Below are 20,930 nucleotides of genomic sequence, written 5' to 3'. Positions count from 1 at the left end.
CTCCGGGAAGGATATACATGCGTCCGATAATCCGAGGCGGATGCCCACAAGCCCTAAACAAGGAAATAGTCATAGCTGGTCACAAATCATGCCGGTAGTCCCATGCTATCAGATAGTAGTGCATATAGTTTGCAGTGATAAAACAGCAAATTTATAGCCGTAAACGAGGAAATAGTAATATCATGTCATAAATCGCGCATGGTCCCATACTATCACAAAGTAGTGCATTGAGCAGTGATGCTCACCAAAAAGTGCATTTATAGGCGTAAACAAGGAAATACTCATAACATGTCATATATGATGCTGGTAGTCCGATACTACCCCATTGTAGTGCATAGAGTAGACATAGTCATAAAAAGTCGCATTATAGCCGTAAAGAAGGAAATCGTCAAAACAGGTCATAAACCATGCAGGTAGACCCATACGATAGGGATTAAAACTGGCAGCACGAGGATTAAATTTAACAGAAGACGGATTAAATCCCACGGTATAAGGATTAAAAGTGGCGGCAGAAGGGTGAAATCCAGCGAAACAAGGATTAAAAGTGGCGGCATGAGAATTAAATTCCACGGTATAGGTATTAAATACGACGGGAAAACCTGTAGGTGTAGCTGTCGTCAAGAGAATCACGTTCCACCCTCTGGGTGCGTCGTACCTGAGAAGGCCTGACGCTGCTACACACCCATGACCACGCGTGTAGTAGTCAATAGGTGGAACGCGAGAGGAAGGGGAATAATAATAATAATTCGGGGCTTACGTCGCGAGACAACTGAGACCATGAGCGACGCCTCAGCGGTTCTGCCCACCTGAGGGTTCTTTAACGTGCAAGCTCACCATACGACACCCCGTATTTAACGTCCCTCGGCAACCCTGCCACCAAGTTACTGGCGGCCTCGGCCGGGTTCGAACCCGCGACCTCGGGACCAAAAGGCGAACACGGTACCGACTGAGCCACCGTAACCGAAACGTAAGTGTTTACATGGACCGATATGTCGACTGAAAGCCCCAGTCGACTAACCGTAAAGGTTGAATGGGGAGGATATGCATGACAATCGATTGAGACTCCCAAGGTCGAGATCACTCGACTGAAGCTTAGGGCACGTTGCCTGACTGGGTTTACATCATCCTTGCGACTTGCTTTCGTTGTGACTACCTTCCTTTCAGGTCGATATACGCCGATTTGCATGCCGACTAGACATCAAGTTCTCTCGTCTATCGACTTTTACTTCCTTCATGTAAACGCACTTTATGTAGCTATTTCGTCCGTGAATTTGGTGTCGACCACCGTCGTGACGTTGACGTCGTTCGGTTGACGTTTTTGCAGAGCTGCAAAAACATCAACACCGCAGGTCGATAGCAGTGACCAGTACTTGAAAGTTGATGTCTTTGCGTCATCTTTTTTATCAGCACCGTGTGTCAGAGATTTCCAGGGCACATTAGAGAGCCACAGGTGTTTGCAACTATCAGCAGTATTGTCGTATCTGGTCAGTATGTCACCACACAAATATAAGTTCGCCTTACGGATAAATCTATTCCCAAATATTATTACAGTGAACCCTCGTTATTATGACCATGGTCGTTTCCGAACATTTTTGTCATAATGCGGAATTGTCATATTAACGGTGGAGATTTGCAGAGGTTCCGCAGCATTGTCCCCCAAGAGTATGGTCATAAAGCGCGTATGTCAGATTATCGGGGGTCATATTAACGAGGGTTCACTGTATTATCTTTTCATCAGATTCTTGCTTCGGACATGAGCCACTTTATCGGTTATCCCACCCAAACCGAAGTCGCCAAGCTCGGTTTACGCTCACTGCGGCTAACGGCTGTTTAGTCAGCCGTCTACCTTCAGCGAGCTGTTGTTACGCATAACCTCAGTTAGCTTAATCGCGGTTCAGTGAAGCCATGTCGAGTCGTACTAAAATTCTTGTCTGTCTCTGGATACATTGTATTTCGTCATTCGATGTAAATGCACTTATATGCTACTCGGAAAACCAATTTTACTTAGTTGAAGTCACATCCGGACGCGCAAATGACTCTTCCATTAACTAATTAGACTTCCAAAGTAACGGTGGTGATGTTATCAACGAACTTGTAAGACGTTTCGCTTCTTGAGAATACTGAGATAGATTCGCTTCCTCTACTGTGTATTTTTCTTCTTTTTCAGTTGACTAATAGCACCTTGTTTGAACGGTTGGAGTTCATTGCCGTAGGCGGACCTACCTACGACCCTCTGCCTCCGTTCCAGTGGAGTACGTCGGGCTTCAAGGACAAACATCAAGGACAACCTGACCTCTGGCAGTTTACACCTTTCATTCACCATTGGAAAGACTAACGTCGAAATATGCATTAAAGGTACACATATAACGTTGAAGTTGGCTCAACTCCGCTTACAGAGGTTGAATCGTGTGCACACTATCATGCCCCTATCACACGTGTACTCTAAATGAAGGACACCATTGGAACGTATTCGTTTACAATTTTTATTACCCGTTTGAATAATCGCGTTGGTATGTGAGCCTCATCCCACCTAATACGAGACATTTTTGATCCAATGGTGTGGCACGAAGGTTGCTGATATTCATCGCATCTCTGCCACGACCTTGAAATATTCTATTAAGTGTACCAGATACACATGAAAACAACTGTGTAATTAGCAATTTCTATTGGTAAAAGTTGGTAAACATTAGTACGCGTATTTGTAGGGAGGCGAGAGCGCCATAGCAACTTAAAATTCCTAATCAGCCTACTAATCTCTCGCAGTGTAGCAGTTTCTTTAATATTTACTTCAAATTTCTCATTTCCACATTTGTTGTACTGTACGCCAGTGTTTGTCTGAACCGCTAAACGCCACGTGGCTTGCATTGAGGAACGGCAGCCCAATCTGCGAGGGTCAAGGATTTCCCTGGACCCCCGGAGTTTTTGCATCCGCACCCAAAATTTTTCTCTGAGAGTGCTCCAGCTTCGCTACAAGTACATACAGGGTGTCCCAGAAAACGTGCCATTGAATTATAATAAAAAACTACGCCACCTAGCATCATGCGGTCAACGGCATTTGTTCTTACTGGGTTTTTGCAACCTCCTGATGTGAATATCGTGTATCGTAAGTTTATTTATGTAAATATTTGCGAACAGAACTGGGAAATTTGCAAAGTAAAAGTCACTTTTTTACCCCACGAATATGAGGAGCGTGCCGAATTCAATCAACTACATGATAATTGACAACGATATTCAGAGCTATCCTATCGGAAAAAATAGCCGAACATTATGCTTTTTGAGCGCAGTCGCTGTCAGTCCGACGAAAGGAGGTTCCAAACCCAGCCCACAGAGTGATAGTAGAAAAAGTGTCTGTTCCTGAAATTGGGAAAGGCAAAGCATGATCCCAGCGAAAGCCGGATGCGATGAGCCATGCCTGTGTTATCTCTTTCTGCAATGGCACTGTGGGCTGGGTTTCCAACCTCCTTTCGTCGGACTGACAACGATTGTGCTGAAAAATGCCCACGAGGGGCGTTACATGAGGGGGGTGTGAACTAATAATACAACAAGCACTATCACATAATGAATATATTAATATAACTAGTACGCGAGGTTACATATGTTCAGTAACACACAAACAAAATAATACAAGTAAATGAGACACACTTTATAATTCAAAAAAGGAACACAACTGTCTGCGAAATGCAGAAACATCAGAGATGGTGGCAATGGATTGGGGAAGGTCATTCCAAATGTCAATAGCATGTGGAAAGAAGGAATTGAGAAGCTGGGATGAACGACAATGGATATGCTCAACTTTGCATGTGTGATCAGTCCGACGTAGTGTGCTGGTGCAATGGAAGAGGGTCGGATGGCTTGATTGATGTAAAACTTGTGAAAGAGACACAAAGAAAAGTATCTTCTACGGAGTGCAAGAGGGGGAAGATCGATGGATGACTTTAACAAGGTAATACTAGACGGATATGAGTAGTTGGACAAAATAAAACGGGTTGCACGATTTTGAATGGACTCGAGAAGATCCGTAATAGTTGATTGGTAGGGATCCCATATGATGCCGGCATACTCTAATTTGAGCCTAATTAGGGTTAGGTAAGCAAGACGTTTGACGTCCGGGGGAGCAGGCCTAAGGTTACGACGTATGAAGCCAAGATTACGATTTGCATCCCTTACAATGGTATGAACGTGATCTGACCAGGAAAGATTTGATGAGAAATGAAGCCCTAAATACCTGTAGTTATCAGAAGTGTTGACAACCGACTCGTCAATGTGGTATTGATAGGTGAGGGGGGACCTAGAGCGAGAAAATGAAACATGGCAGCACTTGGAAGCATTTAAGGGAAGACGCCAAAAGGAACACCAGTTGGAAATTGACGCAAGGTCTTGCTGAAGGGTTATTTGATCTGAACGGGATTTAATAGCACGGTATAATACGCAGTCATCGGCGAAAAGCCTGATGCAGGATGAGATGGAGTGTGGGAGGTCATTTATAAATATAAGAAATAGAAGAGGCCCAAGAACAGAACCTTGGGGTACACCCGAAGAAACAGGGAGGAAGGCCGAAGAGGAGTTGTTTACAATGGTTGTTTGAGCTCTGTTAGAAAGGTAACTCACGATCCAGTTAAAGACGTCGGAATGTAGGTTAAGGAGCGAAAGTTTGTGTACAAGACCTGAATATGACACAGAATCAAATGCTTTTTTTTTAATCAAGAAAGACTGCATCTGTTTGGACTCCACGATCCATATTGGAGAGGATATCAAAGGTGAATAGGGAGAGCTGGGTTTCGCATGAAAAGCCCTTACGAAAACCATGTTGTTGAGCAAAAAAGAAATTGTTGCCTTCGAGGTGAGACGAGATAGCTGAGTAAATTACGTGTTCGATAATTTTGCACGGAATACTAGTTAGGGAAATGGGACGATAATTGAGGGGAGATGCTGTATCGCCGTCTTTGAAAAAGGGGACGACCTTGCCCTGTCGCCAGTCGTGGGGCACGTGCCCCTGTTCAAGTGATTGCGTGAAGATGAAGGTCAGGAACATGGACGAGGGTTCTTTGGTATTTTTAAGTACCTTAGAGTTGATGGAATCAAGTCCACAAGAGTGCGATAATTTCATGTTCTCAATTACCTGAAGTATCCCGGGCTGGGAGACCACAATTTTGGGCATAGGAGTGAAAGCGCCGGTGGATGGTGAGAGCACGGGGGAAACTTTGACGGTCGTCATGCGTAAACACACTGACAAAAGCTTCGTTAAAGACAGTCGCACAGTCGGCGTCACACATTGCTGATCCGTCGGGGTTAGTCAGGCGGATGGGATCGCGCGCCGGTGGATTAATAATTTTCCAAAATTTGCGAGGGTTATTAGATAACATAGAGGTAAGCTCCGTGGAATAAAACTTGAGCTTTGCATGGCGAATAGCCCTTATGTACTCGGTCGAACACTCGTGATATTTTGAGTACGCGGACTCAGTACCAGTTCGTTTGGCTTGCCGGTAGAGGCGCTTTTTCTTATTGCGGAGCTTCCTTAGGTCATTTGAATATCAAGGAGCGCACGTAGATGGTTTTATTACAACTGATGGGACGTGTCTGTCAATCAGCTCATTAAGTTTATTTCGAAAGAGGATCCAATTTTCCTCAACAGAACGTTCACCACCACCGACCATGAATGATGGAAAGTAAGAAAGTAGCTCGTGGTTTATTGCCACAAAGTCAATATCAATCAAGTCAATATCCCTGTCAATTATAATTAATTTGAGTAAATTAGACACGCTCTTCACATTGGTGTAGTAAAAAAGTGACCTTTAATTGTCAAATTTGCGACTTCAGTTCGCTGAAATTTACATAATTAAACTTGCGTTACACGACATTCACATCATGAGGTGGTAAAAACCTAGTAAGAACAAATGGCGTTGACCGCATTATTCTAGGTGGTGTAGTTTCTTAATTATAATTCATAATAATAATAATTATAATTCATAATAATGACACGTTTTCTGGGTCACCCTGTATACCCATAAACATGTATCCATGAACATGGATACATGTTTTGATGCTCGGCTTTGGAATCAGCTCCCGTGGGGCACTGGTATCTAGAGGAACAAACAAAAAAGAAGACTCCAGAAAACGGAATGGGTGCGTCCGCTACGCAAGAGGTCATGCTGTGTGCGCATCTACACAGTTTTCCTCTCTCTCCTACTGTTCGTGGAGCGACCTTTCCTCTTCCAAATAGTAGGATAGCAGATCAAGGTTACCCGCACGTGGCTTCTTCTGTAAACCCAAGCAATGCGCCCTTTATTGCGGACATTGTTGCGAAAGCGTTCACTACCCCGTGAATATAGGGCTCATCAAGAGTGGAGGTGCCGGTGAACCGATTGTCATACTCTGCTGCTGTTGTGGGCTACAAGAAAATGACGCCTTGGCCACTGGACGTCATAACGTTTATCGCGCGGTCAGCGATCCCGTAGAGTGCTCAGTAGGGAGCCCACTCCTACTCGCTGCCGTCATTACGGTGCGCATTGGACGACAGGGGTGTAGCGTGCCCGTACGCGCGCTCTCCTCCTCCCTCCTCCTTGACAGGGTGGGGACCACCTAGTGACCGGTCCGCGCTGGCGCCTCGGGGCTGCCGCCATTTTAGGCCCCATATACAATACAGAGCGAAAAAAGAAGTGAAAATGTTGGTGTGAAAACGAACACGCAATGCCGGGAAATGATGCATGAAATACAAAATAAAGGTAGTTTGTGTTGTACAGGTCCTACACAAAGCAAAAGTATGCTTCTTCCAACAAGACTCCGGAACCTCAAGGTTTCACAAGTTTTTTTTCTGCAGAACAGTACCGTATGCTGTCGCAGCTACTGCACAGAAGAAAAAGGAAGAATTTCTTTTCAGAATGAGCAACCAAATCGCGCAATAAAAGGTACGGCACCAAAGGCTCTAAACTTAGAGCTTTGACATATATGATGTCGATGCGGCATAAGTAAAGGGAACCTTTGATGCACGAAGCCGCAGACGAGCACATGGAAGTATTGCAGCCAGGTCCAGACTATACCAGACTGTACCTGAGGGCACGGACCGCATACAAAAAAGACCACGCGTCCTGTCTGCTCGTGCTGTACTACAGCTTCAATGTGAAATTAAAAGTAGATGACATAGGGTACTGCCATTCTCTACGTTACTTATGCATATAATAGGTCTGGCTGCAGGTGCATTTAAGCAAGCGTATTTTTACGTGAATGTATTTGGGTGCTCAAAATCAAAAACAGATGAACTGAGTTGGCACTCTTCGCTTATGTTCCATTCCTTGTTCTCAAACGACACTGGACACAGGTATTTTTCTGCTGTGCGCTACAACATTATTCGCTTGTACGTGGAATTTGTAAATGTGCATTGTAGACAAGCAATGGTAGGTTGGGGTGCGCAAAGGTGTTCGAATTCCTCCCGGAATGGGTTCCGGTGTTTTGCCTTCCCGCGAGACCCCGAAAGGCGAAAGAAATGGCTGGTTCAGTGGAAGCGTGAAAGATGGACTCTAAGTTCCAGCTCTACATTATGTGAGGTAAGCACTTGTAGAATGTTGCTATAAGATGGACAATATGATGTCGAACATCTTTTGCATGAATTATACGTCTGAAAATTAGTGCCACGCCATGTATACAGTAGCCGACGGCATAACGCATAAACGTGCTAATTTTATGTAATACGTGGTATTCCAGACACACTTTGGAGCAGATCAGTTCGAGTCAAACAGGCAAGACCAGTGGCGAAAACTGAAGGCAAATGATGTGTGACTATCAACCTACCATGAACCAGTGTACATACACCGTCCCCTTGCTGTTTTCAAGCAAAGCTAATATAATCTTTATCCGGAATTAAAATGTGCACTTCTGGAAGCTGCCCTATATCGTGTCCACTTGTCCTTACGTGGAGCCGAATCGGACTGCGCGAAACGCCCATCTTCCCTTACTCGGCATCAGAAACCGTTTCTTAGTTACATCCGTCGAGTTGAATGCTTAGCCCAGAAACCTTTCATTGAAAAGATGAATAAAAGCAAAACCATGGCGATCCCTTTTCATGCAGATACCACGCAAAAGAAAAAAAGGAGAAGAGAGTGTGATGCGGATGGGTGGTCTATCACAACACACTGCTACCAGCGCTGGTTATGACCGAAAATGGCGGCGCGCTCGCCACCGTCCCCACCCTGTAAACGACGAGAGAGGAGGCAGGGGCTCCGTTTGGGCGTGGCCGCGGCAGTAACCCAGGTCCAGCACTCTAAGCAAAGAAAGGTATAATTTTCTACCCATCACGGTAGAGCTGTATTGGAACCACATTTCTACTCAAACCAATTTTACCTTTTTGGTAATAACTGCAGAGTGTAAACAAACTACGGAGTAGAAACTGTCGTTCTGCCAGCTTGGGTAGGAAATTCTACCTTTTTTTAGAGCAAACGTGAGAGAGTGGAGCTAGGAAAAGGGACGCCACCGCTTATACCCGCGGAGGAGAAAGCGCGCGTGGATTGGCCCGAAATGGTAGAAGCACTGTCGTTCTACCAGCTTAGCCCTTAGCTACGGCGAGCCCTTTCACCATCATTACCACCATCTACCAGCTTAGGTAGGAAATTCTACCTGTTTTTCTTAGAGCGAGGGAACGGCTCATTTTGATATGAGCGGCGGTGACAGCAGGGACGCCGTCATAGTGCTGTAGGGTACAGAAGGACCAGCAGACAAGGCTGAATGCGAACTGTTTAATGTGGCAGCCAGGCCACAACTGAGAGAATCGATGGTACGCGCGCTCAATGGAAATCATGCGCGAGGTACGCGTCGTGACGAAACGTCCATGGCGGCACTCGTCGTCCATTTCCGTCGGCTGCTACATGCCCCCTCCCCCCCCCCGCTAGTGGCAGCTTGAAGCTGTCGGCCCATGTGACGTGTTTCTCGATGGGCTTCGGGCATGATGGGGAAGAGTTGGCTGATGCCGGGACACCAAGCGTTGGAGGGAAACCGTTCCAGGCTGAGGAATCAGTGGTGTAGGAGTCGACGGTGGCATGGTCCATGTAGGCTGGCTTCAATCTGTCGACGGCAACCACGTCCTCTCGGCCGTTGATAGAGATGCGTAAGTTCTTGCCGTGGCGGCCGAGGACGGGATGTGGACCGGAATAGGGCGGCGTGAGCGACTTCCGCACGGCGTCCATGCGCAGGAACACGTGCGTTGCGGATGACAGGTCTTGGGGGACGTGAGCACGGCGGGTGGATGAAGCGCGGGTGGCAACTGGTCGGAGTGTGTCGAAAAACCGATGAAGGCGGTCCAGGTAGAGGGATGGGGACGGGTCGGGAGAGGGCGGCACGAAGAAATCGGCTGGAAGACGCAGAGCACAGCCATACACAAGGTCAGCCGCACTGCACCCGATGTCGGTCTTGACGGCTGCGCGGATGCCGAGGAGCACCAAAGGCAGGTGGTGCACCCAGTGTGCCCTATCTTCGTGGGCGACGAGGGCGGCCTTCAAGTGGCGATGAAGGCGCTCTACGAGGCCGTTGGATGCAGGGTGATAGGATGTCGTTCGGACGCGAGTTGTCCCGAGGATGTCGGTGAGGCCCTTGAATAAACGGCTCTCGAACTGTGGGCCCCGGTCCGTAGTGACCGGGACGGCACGCCGAACCGAGAGACCCATGAAGCGACGAAGGTGTTGGCGACTGTCTCAGCGGTGGCGTCTGCCATCGGCGTGGCCTCGGGCCAACGTGTGAAGCGGTCGACAGCGGTTAGGATATAGCGGCAGCCATCAGATGGTGGGAGAGGGCCCACTATATCAAGATGGACGTTGTCGAAACGCGCGTCGGGAGGCTGGAACTTCCCGAGGGGGGCGGAGGTGTGGCGGTGGACCTTCGCACGCTGGCAGCGGTGACAGGAGCGAACCCAGGCGCGGACGTCTCGGTTGATGGAAGGCCACACGAAGCGGTCCGTAACAAGCTTCTGAGTTGCCCGGATGCCAGGGTGCGCCAAGTCGTGGAGAGAAGAGAAGACGGCCCGGCGACACGTGACAGGGACGAAAGGCCTAGGTTGGGGAGTCGACGTGTCGCAACAGATGGTAACGGAAGTGCCGGGAATGGGGAGGTCGTGCAGCTTGAGAGAGGTGGTGTTAGCTGTGCGCAAGCGCTTCAGCTCTTCATCGTGGAGTTGGGCAGAGGCGAGGGCTTCGTGAGAAAAGCGCTGCGTGGTGGTAGAAAGGGCAGCAACTCGACTTAAGGCGTCGGCTGGAGCGTTTCCTTCCCCCGGTACATGCCTGATATCTGCGCACATTTCAGCAAGATAGGCGAGCTGACGAATCTCCCTTGGGGAATACCGGCTGCTGGCAGAGTGGAAAGCGTAGGTCAAGGGCTTGTGGTCGGTTAGGATGGAGAAAGCGCGACCTTCCAGGAAGAAACGGAAATGCCTGACCGCGAGGTAGGCGGCCAGCAACCCTCGGCCAAAAGTGCTGTAGCGCTGCTCGGTAGGTTTGAGGGCTTTGGAGAAGAAGGCTATGGGGCGCCATGCTGTTCCAATCTGCTGCTGCAGCACCGCGCCGACGGCTATACCAGAGGCGTCAACCATGAGTGTAGTCGGCGCGCCGTGCCGGGGATGGCGAAGTAGAGAGCAAGCGGCGAGGTCGGCCTTGATCTCGAGGAAGCTCGATTCGGCGTCAGAATTCCATATCAACTTCTTCGCAGCTCGGCTCGACTGAGTGAGAAGAGATTCAAGGGGGCGGAGGGTTTCGGCGCAGTGCGGAATGAAGCGCCGGTAGAAGTTGATGAGGCCGAGGAAGCGCCGAAGTTGCCGGATGGGGAAAGTTGGAGATAGCCTCGACCTTGGAGGGAAGCGGTGTTATGCCCTCCGGGGAGACTTTGTGCCCAAGGAACTCTGTGGATGACACGCCGAATTCGCATTTTTGTACATTGACAACAATGCCGTGAGCGGCCAGGCGTGAGAAGAGCAGGCGGAGATGATGTTCGTGCTCTTCTGGAGACGAGCTGGCCACAAGCAAGTCGTCAATGTATGCGAATACGAAGGGGAGGCCTCTGATGACGCTGTCTACAAAACGTTGAAACGTTTGGGCCGCGTTGCGGAGACCAAACGGCACCCTCGGAAACTCGTACAGCCCAAACGGAGTCGTAATTGCGGTTTTCTTGATGTCGTCAGGGGCGACGGGGATCTGGTGATATGCTTTCATCAGGTCGATTTTACTATAGAGGGTAGTGCCGTGGAGGTTGACCGTGAAGTCTTGCAACCGCGGGAGCGGGTAACGGTCAGGCACAGTAACAAGGTTAAGCGCACGGTAATCACCGCAGGGGCGCCAGTCGCCGGTCTTTTTGGGAACCATGTGCAAAGGGGAGGACCAATTGCTGGAGGAAGGTCTGGCTACACCGATGGACAGCATGTGCTCAAATTCCGTTTTTGCAATCTTGAGCTTCTCCGGAGCTAGCAGACGTGCCCGGGCGAAAACGGGTGCTCCGGTGGTCTGTATGTGGTGCACGACATCGTGTGCGACTGGGCGCGACCAATCTGGTGGTTGCGTGATACTAGGGAAGTCCTTGAGGACGGCAGCGTATGGCGAGTGGAGGGCAGAAATGGAGATGCCGCTGAGAGGGCTCGCAGAATGAACGGAGCGAGCCTGAACTGACAGATGGGTGGAGGTAGCTATCAGGCGCTTGCGAACGACGCCCACAGATAAGCCGAAATGGTGTAGGAAGTCGGCGCCCAGGATGGCTTGGCGGACACCGGCCACAAGGAAAAGCCACGGGAACGTTCTGCGAAGGCCCAGATCGAGGGTGGCAGATAGCTGTCGGAAGACGGGAATGCCGGTGTTGTTGACAGCCGTAAGATGGAACATGACTGGACGACGCTTGTCACTTCCGGACGCGGGGAGCACGCTCACTTCGGCGCCGGTGTCAACGAGAAAGCGAGTCTTTGAGGGCCGGTCAACAACGTAGAATAGTCCGCTGCTAGGCGTGGTGGAGACAGTCGCAGCCGCTAACGGTCCCCGGGCAAGTTTTCCGTCCAAGTACAGGGTCGCGTGCACCGACGGGCCTCGGAGCCTTACCGCTGGTGGTACCAGCAAGGGCCGATGGGCTCGTCTTGCAGAGGCCGACGAGGTGAACGGCGTCGACTGGGGGAGCGGGACGCGGAGCGCGGACGATCGCGTCGGCGACGCCTGGGCGAAACGGGGTCGGTGTTGGAAGGCGCACGCGATGACAGGAGAGACGCTACCATGGCGGAGAGGAGTCCAAAATCTTCGCGCAGTTGGGCTATGGAGTCCCCGGGCGGAGAAGTTAGCCGGACTTGGGCGGATGGTGAAGACGCCGCGGGGGAAACAGCTGAAGGCAAGGGTGGTGCGCCGGGCATGGCTGAGATGGACGGAAGGGAAACCTCCAAGATCTCGTCTGCAAGGTCCGCAAGCTCTTGCAATGGCAGAGTCGACGCAGACGCTAGGATCATCTGCACGGTTGTTGGTAAGCGCTGCAGGAAGAGTTGTTTGAGGAGGCTGGCATCGAAAGAAAGGGCTCGCTCGCCAAGCAACCCCTGCATGTGTCGCAATAGTTCAGACGGACGGTGATCGCCTAGATCTTCGGAAGACAGGAGATCTTGGAAGCGCTTGCGTTCCGAAGCTGTGGTTCGCTCGAGTACAGCGGTCTTGAGCGCGACGTACTGGTTGGCTGCGGGTGGAGCGGAAAGGATGTCGACCACTTGGGCGGCAACGTCTTGCGGCAGTACGCTCACCACATGACGAAATTTGGTCAGCTGTGATGTTATGCCCCCGAGAGCGAACTGACATTCCACCTGTAGGAACCATACGCCCGGATTGTGGCTCCAGAAGGGCGGCAGCAGCATGGCGTAGTGCTGGATTGACGACGGCACTGAGGCATCGTCGGAGGCAGAGGAAGTGGTAGGGGCTGGTGGCTCTGCCATGTACGCTGCAACGTTCGGGTCACCAAACTGTGGGGTACAGAAGGACCAGCAGACAAGGCTGAATGCGAACTGTTTAATGTGGCAGCCAGGCCACAACTGAGAGAATCGATGGTACGCGCGCTCAATGGAAATCATGCGCGAGATACGCGTCGTGACGAAACGTCCATAGCGGCGCTCGTCGTCCATTTCCGTCGGCTGCTACAGTGCTTTAGCGTTCTCGAGGCGGCACAAAACTCCATGGTGATCCTCAAGCACGGATAAAAAAACGGTGATCCTCAGTCTCGGTTGTCAGAACAGTTATCCAGAAGTACCAGCTTGCCTGCAACCAAATCTACAGGGTGTCTTCTTTTTAGATACAGATTTTTCATAAAAAAAAAAAAACTATAAGGGCTATAGACATCTTGTTTTCACTTCTATCATCTCTGGGCCGGCGGACGCCCTTGGCCATCTGTTGCTCAACCGTCGAATCATTAATCACCTAAAAATCGTTAATTAACTTTTTAATTATCAAAGCTACGAAGTTGTCCCAATGAAAACATCTGTTCCTTTCGGTCACCCGATATCGTAGCCGTTTTCAGAACAAAAATCCTTTCGGTAGATCGTCCGCAAAAAATTCGTGAAGGAACATCATTTTTTCTTCATTTTGTTCATTGCGCATCTTCGGTGACGTGTCTTTCCTTCACCCCCAATGTGAGCAGTCAACAGGTCGGACCCGCTCACGGCTATGAAGCTGTGGTACTTCCTTGGTCCGAGTGCAGCGATAACGCGATGGAACGCTGCGCGAGCTCCTCTCGCTCAGCACTGATATCTAGTTTTCGTACCCAGAACGCATGCACGGATTCCATATTGCCGTGCACCCAAGTGAATAAATCCGTTGGCGGTATCAGTATCTGTCTCTCATATGGTCGCTGTAGACTGCTTTGGATGCAAGGCGCTTAACAGTACCCCGACGCCATCGCGTGGCCCCTTTTCATGCAAAGTAGAAAAAAGTTCCACGTGCCCTATTGAAAAATACTTCAGAAAATCTTACAAAAGAAATCTCTCAGACTGCTGAAGGAATTTCTATGAGGTTATGAGACTAAATCTTACAAAATTTCTCTCAGAATTTCGCACAGGGATCCTGTAGGATTCCAGGGAGGATTTCTTACAGGCAGGGGCAATGCAGCTTCCTTACAGGGCTTCTTACAGGGTGGCCTGTGAGGCTTTTTCACAGGATTTCTTACAGGCCTCGAGACCCGCAAGAAAGCCTGTGAGAAAGTGTAATGGGCCACCCTGCAAGAAACATCCTAAGAAAGCTGCACTGCCACGTATGATAATTGAAGGATCCCATACTTACTTGCTGAGAAGTATTGAGAGTAAGTCGCATGCCGTCACTGTAAGGAATGTTGCAGAACATTTGTGGCCCAGCCAATAAGTTCAGAAAGGCATGACCCAACGCATTGTACACGTACTTGAAATGTCCAATGCGACGACCAAGACATTTCTTCATGTGATTATGACAACTTTTTGTTTCGCACATTGGGAACGCGTAGGCTTTCTTCCGTAAAAGCATCATCCAACTTTCTCGAGACGAGAATGGGTTACGACCACGTACGAATCCAATTAATTTCTGCTCGCTGCCTCTTCTTCGGAGTTTAACCTAGAAGAAACAGCATTTTAAAAAGCACTGTTAAAACAACATGTGTGTGCGTGAGAGATAGGCATAGAAATATGTAAGATACCGTTTGCCCAAAGCACAGTTGCTATAACCATCTCACTGCATTCTACCTTCCATTCCTCAGAATATGCGCGAACAGGGGTAAAGACGCATAAAGAATGAGAATGCGTAGTACGGACGATTATATACCACACACACACACACGTGCTATATACCTCAAAAGCGACGAAAATCCTGAATTCCTGGCGATATTTGCATGAGATGCGTAGCTGCGTCCTTGCGTTTCAACGTTTCAAAGCAGACTAACGAACTTGCTGGCAGTTGGAATAAACGCTGTTTCTGAATCACGCTGTTTTCTCATAGAAATCACAAGGCCAGACCCTGAATTATCCCACAGGATATTTTCACATTGGTGTGCCTGTGATGATAGGTATTCGAATCTGCATCCTTTGTGGGAAATCCTGAGAGACGAAGACGCTTCTGTAAGAAATTCTGAAGGAAAGCTATGTTTCTATGAGATTTTCTGAAGTATTTTTCAATAGGGTGGCCTCAATGCAGAAATCTTGGAAGTGGCAATAGAGATTCGCGAAGTTCTTATTTCTGTATTGCGACGCCGCACCGTCGCTGAAGTAGTGTATCTTGGTAACACATGGATGTTTTCCTTAAGAGGACATATCACATACGTCTCAACTCAAAAATGAACTTTTTTCTGCGATAGATGGCGCCACACGCGCCCTTCCCACTCCTCCGACTTTGTAAGAAGTCCATCGCGTCTCTGATTGGAGGACACGACAAGCCCACGTGACAGGCGGAGACCTATGAGCTGGGTTGTGTTTCCTTTATTTTTAGATTTTCTCCTTTCCCCGATTTGCTTTTGCGCCGTGGATTTCGTTGTCTCGCGTTTGCTGTGTACGTTTTACGGGCATTTCTCGAACATGCCGTGTGACTGTCGCGTACCGCCGTTACCACCTCGCTTTCTCGTGGATGAAGATTGCTCTGATCGGTAGCAGCGGGCTAAAGCTTTTCACCCGGTACGCAGAGACTGTCCGTGGAGGTGTCTATTCGTGATATAGTAATCGTAGTTTTCAGTTTTCGTGGTGTCACAGGATCACGTGTCCCTGAGAGTATCGGGGGACTCCAGTTGAGCTGAATAGCGATTTTTGTCAGAGGCAACGGTATCCAGAAAGGACGCGGGGTTGTCGACGGTCATATGACACTGCAACATCCCGTTGCAAAACATCCCTGCTTTTCTTGCCAGTGACATTTACGCTGTTGAACCTGACGTTCGTTGCTGTCGATTGGTGTCGTGAAAGCGCTCCCTCAATCGGCTCGCATTATTTCATAGCAGAACTCAAGGCCGGTGCGCTCGTACAGGACTGCTAGCAAATTTCGATAGGGTTTCGCACTCCCCTTTAGAGCATTGCGCGGGCCTTGTCGGGCCGGGCTTTCCGTTTTTCGCACGTGCCCGTGCCAGGTTCGGACTCGACAACACATACCATGGTGCGGCATGTACGTCAACAGACTTCATGAGACTCGACAGCTGAATGTTTGTGTCGGGTCTCGGTTCTTCTTCATAGGGGTTAGGAGATGTCAGCCAGATGGCTACGGCTTGCTACTCCAAATTCCACACACATGCACTCACACACGTTGGGGCCCACAGGCGTGATGGGCGCGTTTGGACAGCAGAAGGAGCGTCCTTCAACAAAGCCAGAGAGGAGCAACCGCGTACACACGACACGACACCGCTCTCTCCGTGAAGCAGAGTGAGACGCTGATCAAGAGGAAAGCCGAAGTGCGGAGTTTTCAGGCGTAGTGCAGGGTTCTGCATGACACGCTCTATCCTGCGGTGCGGATCCCGGTTTGGAGTTTCCCGCGGGTAGCGGGTCGGTTGCGGGTGATATTATTGACACCCGCGCGGGTAGCGAGACTGTTGCGGGCAGCGTTTTTGGCACAAGCACTGCTGGCGGGTCGGCCACGAACAAGCAACGGCCACAGCAGCAACAACGAAGAGAAAAGATCATACCAAATAATAAGTAAACAAAGGCGCCGCAGCCCCTGCTGGTCGGGTCCGGTTGGGTGCGGATTTCATTTTCTGGTAGAGCGCGGGTGGCGGGTCTTGTCAGGGGATTTAGGGGTCGGGTATGGATTTCACCCTCAAATAATGGGTTGCACGTCATACGGTCCAAATGCCCATTTTGTCAAACTACCAAGTGTCCGTCTGGCTTACGCGAACATTTGGGAAAACAAAACGCGTGATAGCGCTTTTCTATAGAAACGGCTGTCTCGTCCCCCGTCCCGAGTTTCTTCAGCTATCAAACAAACCAAACAGAGCACGTTTGCACAGGTCATGCGCATTTTGGCACTGTAGTCGCCTCTTGAGAAGGGGTAGAGCACTGCATGGGCCGGATTTTCAGGCCCGTGCCCTGCCCACCAATATTTCCATACTGAGGCCCTATCCAAACCCACCTGTGCTCTAAGTGTTCCCCAGGCTCGCAGCGGGCCCGATGGCCAGTTCCATTTGTCCATTCCAATTTTCTTTCTGTGTTCTCGGGAAGGATAGCTCCATAACATACCCGAAAATCGTGCCAAAATTTTGGCGGCGATTTTGAGTAAATGGCCGCCGGATTTGGCCAATTTCGTGATACAGTGTGCGTGCAGACGGCAGGTATCAATTTGTTACTTCCTTCACTGTATTATTGTTACTTTTTTATGGGGTTTAATGCTAGCCGGGCCTTCCTCAACCACGATAAAAATTTCATAATTCCAAGATAAAGCAACCTGTCTTCCAGTCTGTTCAGGCTGACGTGTTGAATTGTTTGTCGGAATATTCGATATTTCGGACGCGACTGTTTATCATAGTGTAGTTTGCATCAATTGCGGACTATCCGATTCAAAAATAAAAGAAAGTGTTTATTTCCGCGGCAATCGAACTATGATTTCATTTTCACCGTCAGAGATTGCAGGCGAATTTCCATCCTTTCCGCGGTGCATATACAGTTCATAAAAGGAAGCTTTTGACCGCTCGATAAATAATTTGTTGTTTTTAGTGTTTAAACATATGATCGTCCCACTACAGCGAAGGATTCTTAGGAATACATGCAGAATGCTCATGACAAATAAATCCGGGTTTGGGTAGCGTGCCGCGAAATCTTGTGGCAAACGTCCCCACCCTCACGGTCATCCCAATATATTTGGTTTGGCTGGTCCATAAGGCCCTAAACCAATGTGCAAAACACCACAAACGCATTTGATTTCATTGATATTTTTGCATGCGGTGGGTTTGTTGTGTGGGCCCCGTCACAGAACATCCGCGCTGCACGAGCGGGCTGCCAAAGGCTTTGTGGTCGCGTCCACCTCAGCGAGCAGACGACCAGACAGCTGTGGAGAGGAGGACTACGCAACGGCGCCAACTGCGTCTCGCGCACGGCACAGACGCACGCATGGTTCTCCCTTGCAGCTTCTTCGGAGATTTACTTGTTTAGCGTTCAACTGACTTTGCAGTTCGCCGCATCACGCATTGTGATCCCAGAGAAACGTAAACGATGAAAGGTGCGTTGGTTGGCAGTAGCCAGCTGAAGTTTATGACGCGCGACAGGTTGTTCGTGGACTCTGACGTGGAAATCGTCACTTTTAGCTATCCCGGAGCTACAGCGGCCCGTCTGAGAGAAAAAATCCATCGACTGCACCTAGCAGTAGACTGGATCGTCATGTATATCGGTGGCAACGATATCCAGGATGGGAAGAGTGCCGCAGCTGTTTTGCGGGAAGTCTCAGTAAGTACAGATTGCAACGATTTCAATCTCTGTGCTGCTAAAACCTATTTCCTCTGACACGCCAGGGAAGATTCATTTCCATGAATTGTCTTCTTTCACAGGATACCGTTGACGTGGCGAAAGGCTACGCGGAGCACATATTCCTGTATAAGCTGATGCCACAGACAAGGCGGCCTGAACTTTCTGGCACAATTCAGGGATATAACGCGATGCTGCGCACGATTCCAGCTGTCCGTGCCGGTGACGCTACGGTGTTGAGCATTGACGTGAGTAGTCGCTTCTCGAACGCTAACTCTGGAACTTCCTGGTGGTCATGGCAGGTATTTTATAATGCTCGTTAGTTTTGGAAAAACAGTGCGACAAAAAGTAACTGGGGCTACCTTTGTGGTTCTTGAATTACAAACAGGTGATGGTCTTGATGCGGTACCTGTTTGTAATTCAAGTATGCAAAGGTAGTTTCCAGTTGCTTTTTATCGCGCAATTTTTCCGAAAATAAAATGCGTACGCAGTACTGGCACATGCCTACCAGGAATTCCGGTTTATTTGTATTGCTGTCTTTGTGAAGTGCTGTTTGCAAAAACATTCCGTATATATGTTCAAATATCTTTTCCAGCACAAGGTCTTTACCAGGAACAAGGAGGTGAAAGAGGGGATGCTTTCACGGGATGGCTATCACATTTCGAGGGGACGGGGGTTATCGTGCCTAGCAGGCATCCTCCGCACAGCCCTCGTGAAACGCTATGGACGATGGCTGAAAGCACCGGGTCCGCGTCGTGGCATCGTACTCAAGCCAATGGAGTCGTGTGAAGAATGTCGTGCTAAGGGACACCCCACGAGTGCATGCAGGCCTGTGCGCTCACCATTTTAGCCGCCATGTCATGACGACACGAACGATATTACCACCATTACCTGCTGTATTATAACAACCACGTCATCTGATCCCCAATCCTATGCTCACTTCTGTCAGCAGCAGCAACGTAGCCAAAGCTTTTTGTAACCTGTTGCTCCTGCCATCGCATACTTTGTCCCATGATTAGTGTACAAATGCCCCACATCTTACACAAGACCTGCCTGATAAAATTTTGTAAACAACTATCATCATTCCAATGGCGATTTTGTAATGGCTCCATGTTGTCTGCCAGCTTCCGGCTGGGCTGTCTGCTCGTTACCCTAGGCACCCTGAGACCAGTAGTTTCCTTAGAAGTTGGTCCAGGGCACATATGCCCCCCTCCTCGTGATATTTCCTGGAGCAGAAACTCTAAACACAGCGAGGTGGTGCATGATAATGCGTGTGAAATTTGAAATTGAAAGACTACTGCGTTGCTTGAGTGCGAGTCACTGATGCCCACTGTAGCCTGAATGAGATGGCTGGGTATTTTCCTACGGGTGCAACTTGTGCGATATGTTTTGGTTAATAAAATATATTCTGCTTCATAGCAAGCTTTTCAAGGGAAAAAATGTATTTCTCCTCAAATTCGTATTGTGGTCCGTACAGATGTGTTTGCAGTGTTCCCCCGGTCTCAAGTTTTTCTTCAGATGAAATCTGGTCAAGGTGACCAATAGCCATTGTTAGTAACCACTGGTTCACAGATTCCTGCAAGCAGAAAATCCTAGACAGCCAGCACCCGAAAGATTAAAAAGAAATCAGTAGCATGTGTTCACTATTGGTAGATTGGAGATATTTTATTGAAGAACGCAGCATGTATACATCGTCACGTTTTCTGCATTACTTATGCGTATCAGCTCATGCTTGTAGCCTCAGAATGTTCATTCGTGGATACAGTATCCAACAGCATTTCATCATTGGCGATGTGGCATACACACATAATGAAGTACTATACAGTCCGCTGCATGTAGGCGCACTTTGACATGAAGGTCTCGCACATACGGCATCAACATATAGCATCCTGGTGGACACAGCCAGATTCATAATATGGGAATAGTAAAAACTTGGAACGTGTTACTCAGCAACGAGTTTCCTTTTTGAGCAATGAAGTAGCAACTGATAGTTGCTTTTGCCATGCTTGTCAGTTGGCAGCTAAGGCCTCAGAGTGTGTGTTTATGGAAAAAAAATGTCCAACAGGGCACCATTCATCATTGGCCACATAATGCTGAACCAGGTACAACACTGGCAAGGGCAGGTGCTTCATAATCAGGGAGAGGGTGGGAAATTTTCAAATGACAGATAAAGACAGTAACACTTAGGAAGTTTGATCTTTGGGCGTCTGGCCATCATATTTGCAGTAGTACTGGATACCTGAATCTGAAAAGGCAATTTTCATATGTTGAAATGACACCCAAGTAAAGGCAAGATGGCAAGAGGACGTAACGCAGAGCGACATGTTGGGATGTTGCTCGTGCTCAACAATGCGGGGAACTGGCGACAGTTGGGAGACAGCTCTGCACAATTATGATACTTACCGACCTTGTCAAAATATCAAAATGGATTCATACTCAGGATGTTGACATCTGAACAGGCTGGTGGAGCTTCAAAAGTGCTAGGAATACCATTCATGTTTCTTTCCACAATTTTCATACACTCAAGCCAAGGCAGAATACCATGATGGCCTCACACATATAG

General features: G+C 48.9%; 1 protein-coding gene across 1 annotated transcript in view; it reads left to right on the top strand.

Moving 5' to 3' along the window:
• LOC135396530 (putative phospholipase B-like 2) overlaps positions 1-2,374 on the top strand; it is an 80,682-nt gene extending 78,308 nt beyond the window's left edge. Inside the window, exon 11 of the mRNA XM_064627559.1 lies at positions 2,168-2,374. Within this exon, the coding sequence (XP_064483629.1) occupies positions 2,168-2,335 (168 nt within the window). The 3' untranslated portion in view covers positions 2,336-2,374. The remainder of the gene's footprint in view (positions 1-2,167) is intronic.
• Positions 2,375-20,930: the final 18,556 nt, after the last annotated feature.

Source organism: Ornithodoros turicata, chromosome 6 (assembly GCF_037126465.1).
Source record: "Ornithodoros turicata isolate Travis chromosome 6, ASM3712646v1, whole genome shotgun sequence".
Classification (NCBI taxonomy): domain Eukaryota; kingdom Metazoa; phylum Arthropoda; class Arachnida; order Ixodida; family Argasidae; genus Ornithodoros; species Ornithodoros turicata.
The sequence above is the reverse complement of the archived record's forward strand: the minus strand, read 5'-3'. Positions and strand labels throughout refer to the sequence as shown.